This window comes from Diaphorina citri, unplaced genomic scaffold, assembly GCF_000475195.1.
Source record: "Diaphorina citri unplaced genomic scaffold, Diaci psyllid genome assembly version 1.1 scaffold3156, whole genome shotgun sequence".
In the NCBI taxonomy this organism is placed as follows: domain Eukaryota; kingdom Metazoa; phylum Arthropoda; class Insecta; order Hemiptera; family Psyllidae; genus Diaphorina; species Diaphorina citri.
The window spans coordinates 15,020-23,245 of record NW_007380567.1 but is presented as its reverse complement, the minus strand read 5'-3'; the positions used below and the strand labels follow the sequence as shown (position 1 = coordinate 23,245).

At 40.2% G+C, this 8,226-nt stretch overlaps 1 protein-coding gene across 1 annotated transcript in view; it reads right to left on the bottom strand.

Moving 5' to 3' along the window:
• Nucleotides 1-18: 18 nt before the first annotated feature.
• Nucleotides 19-8,226, bottom strand: part of LOC103520052 — a gene marked incomplete at both ends in the record, with an annotated part of 10,336 nt that continues 2,128 nt past the window's right edge. The window contains one exon of the mRNA XM_008485146.1: nt 19-131. Within this exon, the coding sequence (XP_008483368.1) occupies nt 19-131 (113 nt within the window). The remainder of the gene's footprint in view (nt 132-8,226) is intronic.

Genomic DNA, 8,226 nt, shown 5'->3' with positions numbered 1-8,226 from the left:
TATTATAATGTCACTTACCTTGTGTTTTTGAAACCAGCTTTTCCACAGGTAATCACGTATGACTTGTCGTCAGCCAGTTCCAGGGTTCGATGTATCCGCACAGATATGGGAACTGAACGCTCCTCACTTTTCTGTAACACAACATTTTGGTAGATCAGAATTAGTGGTTGTTTTCAATAATTCACGCACAGTTGGGGTTGGCATACAATTTTACCTGTTTCTCTACTGACTCTACTCTAAAGATGTGTCGAAACATAGTCGCTCGGCCGTCGATATCGATCAACGAGGAAAATCTATGTTGTCGAGGCAGTGTGGACGTGTCAGTCGACATCGATCGATGCCCGGTCGGCTATGTTTGGACAAACCTCGAGGATGCTCCGAAAACGGAAACTTTGGCGGAGCGTTTTGAAGGTCAATAAACACTGTAGGACATGATGGTTGTAGGTACATAGTTGTGACAGTTACAGACAACAAGCTGGGCCCGTCCCTCCGGGAATTTTTCCCGTAGTTTATTCGATCGTGGTTAAAGAATACCTATGTACCTACCTAATTCGTTTAATATTTAGTTTATTATTATTATTATTATCATTATTATAAAGTATTTACAAAGGATGTCAAAATTAAATAAATTAATTAATAATTAAAAAATCAAATCAAGAATAATAATAAACTGAATATTAAACAAATTAGGTAGGTACATAGGTATTCTTTAACCATCGGAGGGACGGGCCCAGCTTGTTTCACTATATTTTGCAAATTCCTTTTCTCAGTCCAAAAGATCTCTTATAGACTCACAATTTCAGACATATAATGCATCTACTCCTCAATTTTGAATTAATTCCGAAAACTCCCACCGTCCTAAGGAATTAAATTCAAACATTCCTGGACAAGTGGACAGGAAACACCTACGTATTTCCCAATAGGGCTAAAATTTATGACCTCAATAATAGCGAGAGCGAACACTTCACAAACTCCTGACCTTGCAAATCCCAGGGGACTTTTCTTTCCCCCCCTCGTTATTAATATTAGTTTATTCTTTTTGTCCAAGGAAAAATGGGGTAATATTCCTTGAACATCTTGAGACTGGAAATACGGGAGAATATTCTTGAGACTTTTCAGTCCCATAAATCTTGGAAATATAAGTGCCGACGACAAACGCCGACCCCATCTGAACATGGGAAGAGATGAAGAAGAAGAAGAAGAAGAAGAAGAAGAAGAAGAAGAAGAAGAAGAAGAAGAAGAAGAAGAACGTAGGTAATTTATAAAAACTACCTATGAACATACCTACCCAATAGGAAAGGTAAAGAAGAAACATTCAAATGAACCCTAAACAGGTAACAGAAAGTAAAAAACATCAGAACTTTACTAGAAGGAATCTAAGGACAAGGGGGTACCATTTAGAATTTTAGACGGAAAACAGAAAACTAAAACAAAACGCAACACAAACAAAACAAACGTTCAAAAATATTTTCTTCAAAAGTTTTTCTTCAATGTACAAAACTCATTAGCTGTCCCTCCCCCTATGGTTTCGCTCCCTCCCCCTCCAGTTCCCTCGGATTCTTACTCCACCGATTACCCTTCTCAACGATTTCCCACACACCGTTTTCCCTTCCAACGAATCCTCCACCATCTCCTCTCCCAACGTTGGTACACTTACCCTATTCCATTTTTTGTGCGAACTTTAATCCGCTTTTTGCTTGTTAACATTTTAGGTGTATCCTTACTCTTTTCTTATAATCAGGTAGGTATTGTACTATCTTTTTTGAAGCTTATTATCTCGTTTGAAATTATTATCCTGAAGTTTTTTTTTTCCTTTTAACCTTAAAGGCTACTTGTCCGTTTGGATTCCGTCAAAGTCCACCGTGCTAACCACAACACCAGTGCTTCTCAAACTGTGTGCTGCGAGGTCGCCCTAGGTGTGCCGCGAGATTTGGGATTTATCCTTAGATAAGGATCATAAAGATTGGATGCTGCGGAAAGATTGGATTCTTGAAAAGTGTGCCGCGGTGGTGACAACTTTGAGAGGCACTGCACTACACCACTGAGATTGGATTCATCAGAAGAATAACATTAAAACATATTAAAGTCTCTCAAAATTCTCTTCTCCTCCAGCCTGAATGCCACAAGTTTTGATCGCCAAGGTCTAAACTACGTTATGGTGCGACATCCCTGGATTTTTGAAAAGTGTGCCGCGGTGGTGACAACTTTGAGAGGCACTGCACTACACCACTGAGATTGGATTCATCAGAAGAATAACATAAAACATATTAAAGTCTCTCAAAATGCTCTTCTCCTCCAGCCTGAATGCCACAAGTTTTGATCGCCAAGGTCTAAACTACGTTATGGTGCGACATCCCTCATGGAAAGTCAAAAAGCCATTCAAGGCGCCTCCGGAATCTGGTCGCCTAGACGCCCATAAATCCCATAATTTAATGCTCACAGTCGTCTTTCCCATTTCCTTAGTTCCCCGTACCCATTTCCTTGGTTCCCCATTTCCAGTTCATTTCACACAGTCCTCGTGTCACAGGCGCGCAACAATCATATTTTTCCAAGGCCTCTCTTCCACAAAATATCAAGCGTGCCGGGAGGCGAGCGAACGTCGAGAGTTCGAAGCGCCGCGCGCCCTGTTGCCTATACACGAAATAAAAATTCAATGTTTTTTTGGTCATGTTTATCCTACTGACATTCCTTGATGAAATATGGTCGAAGCCAGCCTAGTTAGCTTGGAGGGTAGTGCCTTCAAAGCGCTAGGTCGCGGATTCGATTTCCGCCCGGGGCAGATTTTTTCCTAAAGAGATGAGGTTCGTTCTCTGAACGAGCAGCTGGCTTTCTCCTATCCTCTACTCCTCTTCTCTTTTCGATTTTGGCAAGACCTCCGTTGTTACTACGATAAGATCTCCGTTTTACAGTTCATTCTGTCAAACCTCCAACCTCCAAGAAACCCTCTATCAAACATCCACCAATAAAAATCCTCGGAATGGACTGGGAAACCATTGCTGACTTTTCAGACGACTATTTTTGTCTCCCCAGAGAAGTGAGAAAAGTACCTCCTACTTGTTTTTACTTCTTGTTCTCAGCTTCCCACACGTAATGGGCGAAAAAAACAAAAAGACAGCAGTTTTGCTGTCGCTAGCATGTCTAGACGGCAAAGTTATTCCCCTCCTCTGGTCCCTTTGCCATCGGTTTGAGTAAATCAATGATAGCAGCTTTCCTCGCAGATTTTTGACTCACAGCCAACCCGAGCTGTTAACGCTTTTGGGTCGTTTTGGGAAATGATGTCTCAACCACCCTGAAGTTAACCCTTTTAGGTATTTGTGGATGGATAGAGAGGGTTATTCAGTTGGGTCCTTTGTGGTTCCCCTAAGACCCTAAGTTAAGACCTCATAAGAAAAAGAAGAGTAAGAAGGAAAGGACGAAGAAGAAGAAGAAGAAGAAAAAAAAGGAGAAGAACGAGAGGATCAGCCAACCCGAGCTGTTAACGCTTTTGGGTCGTTTTGGGAAATGATGTCTCAACCACCCTGAAGTTAACCCTTTTAGGTATTTGTGGCTATTTGAGAAGGGGATATTCAGTTGGGTCCTTTGTGGTTCCCCTAAGACCCTAAGCTAAGACCTAATAAGAAAAAGAAGAGTAAGAAAAAAAGGAAGACGGAGAAGAAGAAGAAGAAAAAAAAGGAGAAGAACGAGAGGATAAAGAAAGAGAGGGAGGGAGGGAGACAGAGAGAGAGAGAAAGAGAGAGGAAGAGCAGTTGCTAATTATTGGTGGATGTGTCATATTTGCATAAATTTCTTGAATAACACATCTGACAGCAAAGATAGATAAGAAACAAGAAGAGAGAGAGAGAGAGAACACTAAAAATATGAATTTTCATCAAGATTAGGGTCATAACTTCATAAGGGTTAAATTGCAAGGATTTTGCGTGCGAATTTGTTCTAATTTCCGAACCCCCACACTTTTACTTGTCCCACCTCCACCATTTACCACAAAAAGGGATTGTTCCAACAAATGTGTGGTAAAGAGAGAGAGAGAGAAACCAAAAAGTGGGAGAGAGTGAGAGAGAAGAAGGACAGAGAAAGAGGGAGAATGAGGGAGAAAGAGAGAGAGGAAAAGAGGGAGAAAGAGGGAGAGAGAGAAAGAGGGAGAAAGGAAAAGAGGCAAAGAGAGAGAGAGAGAGAAAAGAGGGACAGTTAAAAGAGAAAGATAGGGAGCGAGTAAGAAGAGAAAGATGAAAGAGGAAGAGACAAAGATAAAGAGAGAGGGAAAGGGAAATGGAGAGAGAGAGAGCGTTTCTCATTTGCATAACATTTTTCATACTTTCATAATTTTCTCCATTAAACTGTGTTCATATTTTATTCTCCTATTTTTGCATGCCTTTTCCACAAGTTTGGCCATGCCTCGGGATGAACTAGCGGGATTCCGGAGCGAAGCGACGGAATTCAGCTAGTAATGATATATATCCTCATTCTTTCTGTACCTATGCACCTATTATGGAGTACCTACCTACCTACCTACTACGTACTACCTATACATGCTGAGTAGGTAGGTATAGGTATTACTTATACGCCAACCAGACAGACAGGAGTACTCAATTACTCGCTCGTTCTAAATCCATTCCACTCATGTTAGCATGGGCGGACATCAATGACCTTTCATGATCATTAGCCTCTGGACTACCCTCGGTATAGCTACCCTATAATTTAGAAAATTATACTCTCCGGACTTCATTTGAACAGAGTGTAATAGAAAGTAAAAAAAAATCCTTTCCTCAAAGAACAAGAATAATGTCTTACTTCTTGGATTTTTATTTTTTAATAATCTGAGGGTAGTGACCTTGTGTCTAGGGGATATTTGAATTCTTTTTCTATGTAGATTGTAGATTGAATTCCACCCCTTTGTGGTTGTATTAGTGATTAGTTTATTGATATGGAATGGTATACCTACATAATAGGTAAGTAGTTATCTAATATTGATTTATGTTGGATCAGAATGTTGAAGGTTGAAGGATAAAAGGGATGACTGTACCCTTTTGTAGATGAACACTCATATTATTACCTATGTTTGTATCATCAGGGATTTCATGATGCATGACTGATTGACTGACCTAGGGTATCTAATATTAGGATCATCCCCAGCAGTGGTATACCTCTGTGGTATGTGGGGGTTATAACTGGACATTGACTAATATATTAATAGTAGAGTGTAAGATGGATGGATCCCTTGATTTTATCGTCCTATAACAAATGAACCGGGGTCCAGACATTCAGTCTGTGTTCAAATAGATGAAATTGTTTAAGTTTCCAAAGTATTAAGGTAGCCTCTTCAGTAAATCTAGTAGTACCTAATGTACTACCAATCTGTGGGCTATAGCAAATGAAATGCACTTGGTTCTTGACGAATCACTTAAAGTGGAGTTATGGTTGGTACCTGAACGGATGATCTTAGGATAAAAAAAGCCCGACCTAGAGAAAAGTTTGAAAGTTTGCGTAAAAAAAGGAAAAAGTTAACAGGGGACGAAAGACGAAATAGAGCTGATTAGAAAAGGCCGACTGGAAGCACCAACCCTGTATACATGGGTAAAAATAAGGAAAATATTTAGAAGGACAAGAAAAAGAACAAGAGGAACATTGCCCAAAGCTGTTGTCTTCATCTTGTTCAGGTATTTTCCCAACAAGTACCTAATAAACCTATAACACACATAAATAGGTAGGGACCTAATACCATGTGCAATAATTACTGTGCATAAATGCAACTATAAAAGCATTAGCATAATATGTAACTTTTCTATATCGAGCTATTTTTTATGGTTTTATAATAAGTACCTAACGAGAGTACCCATTACTTTGATTTTTATCTAATTGACTTCTATATTAGATTTATTACAAGAGGCAAGGCGCAATCCGCTCTCAGATCGGTCAATAATGAAATAGGGGGATTTGAAACGCTTAACTTTAGCGATCTTTGCAGATTGTGTAGTAAAACATCCTTCAAGTTACAAGTCCACAACACAACCATTCCACTTCCTATGTAAACTCAGAGTGGTACATCCACTAACCATGGCACTATACGTCCTCGTTATTAAACTTGGGAAACAATTATCATGAAAATGATTGTTATGTAGGCACTCTATCTCATGCAAATGATGGTTATGTACCTTGTGAATACGGTAGGGTACGGTTAGATCCTACATAATTTATTTATTTAGGTGAAATTTCGCATAAATAGGCGCACGTAATGTTCATTGCGGTGAGGAAAATTTACATGAGGAAGGCATTGTTCCACCAGGACTCTGAAAACAATAACGAGACCATAAAAGAGGTGTAGGACTGTAGGTACATAAATAGGTGTAGGTTCCGCGTACTGTCTACACCCATGTACAAAATAATAGGGATAGATTGACTTTGGAGGCGTAGGTCGTAGATTCCGTGTGTCTAAACTTTACACGTATGTACAAAACAATAGGGACAGAATAGAACTTTTTCAATATAAGCACTGTTTCTATTGAAAATCGAGCAAACTAGAAAACCAAGAAGACAGTATACCTTTCGTTTTCGGAGCCAGCCCGGAACAACTGGCTTTGTGAGTGCTAGGGTTCGATTCCCACCCGGGGCGGATTTTATCCTCAACGGATAAGGTTCGTTCTCGGAACGGCTGGCTTTCTTCTATCTTGTCTTCCTCCTCTCTTAGATATCGGGACGATAAGACCTTAGCGATTACAGTTCCCTCTGTCTAACCTCTTCAAAAAAAAAAATCTCCGATTGTGGCCTCGACCATAAGGACCTGTGGCATCAATAAATTGTCGGCTCACAGTTTTTATACAGGGTGACTATATCTGAGGTACCTAGAATTGGTACATCTTGACTTGAGGTTGAGGATAAGCAAACAAGACAAGTGTTGCGTCCCACGAGTAGCGAAATTTCAAGACCCTAGTTCTCAGCGGAATAATTTCAACCGCTGCAGATCCTACCGGAACTTTCAGCTTCAGTCCTCGATGACAAAGGCAAAGCGACCCCAAGTAGAGTCAGCAGATCTTCATCGCCAGAAGTTTTAGCTGTTGACCCTCGAACAACTTCTGGTGTATCTGGAGTATTCTGGAGCGATAATTAGGTAACCTAGGTGAGTCTTTTCAGCTATAATTCATGGAAAAACAACGAGAGGATAAAGAAAGAGAGTGAGAGAGGGAGGGAGAGAGAGAGAGAGAGAGAGAGAGAGAGAGAGAGAGCGAGAAAGAGAGAGGAAGAGCAGTTGCTAATTATTGGTGGATGTGTCATATTTGCATAATTTCTTGAATAACACATCTGACAGCAAAGATAGATAAGAAACAAGAAGAGAGAGAGAGAAAGAAAGGAAAAAAGAAAGAAAGAGAGAGAGAGAGAGAGAGAGAGAGAGAGAGAGAGAACACTAAAAATATGAAATTTCATCAAGATAAGGGTCATAACTTCATAAGGGTTAAATTGCAAGGATTTTGCGTGCGAATTTGTTCTAATTTCCGAACCCCCGCACTTTTACTTGTCCCACCTCCACCATTTACCACAAAAAGGGATTGTTCCAACAAATGTGTGGTAAAGAGAGAGAGAGAGAGAAACCAAAAAGTGGGAGAGAGTGAGAGAGAAGAAGGACAGAGAAAGAGGGAGAATGAGGGAGAAAGAGAGAGAGGAAAAGAGGGAGAAAGAGAGAGGGAAAGAGAGAGAAAGAGGGAGAAAGGAAAAGAGGCAAAGAGAGAGAGAGAAAGAAAGAATGAGGGACAGTTAAAGGAGAAAGATAGGGAGCGAGTAATAAGAGAAAGATGAAAGAGGAAGAGACAAAGATAAAGAGAGAGGGAAAGGGAAATGGAGAGAGAGAGAGAGAGAGAGAGAGCGTTTCTCATTTGCATAACATTTTTCATACTTTCATAATTTTCTCCATTATATTGTGTTCATATTTTATTCTCCTATTTTTGAACAAGAATAATAATGCGTATCCCACCAGCCTACATGTATGTATGAAAATATTGGAGCCAGGGCCTGATTTAGGGGGGGGGGGGGAGGCTTCATTTTTGTTTCTTTACTATCGGGGGGACTGGGGGGAATAGTCCATATAACATATCATTATGAACGCAAGGTTAGTCCCCGGTATATGTCCTTAAATAGGTTAAAAGGCTCAGGTGGGATGAATGTAAATGTACCTTTACGCCGCAGAAAAAGACTGCGTTTAAGACACGACGCCTCAGTCATACATCCTGATAAAGAAAA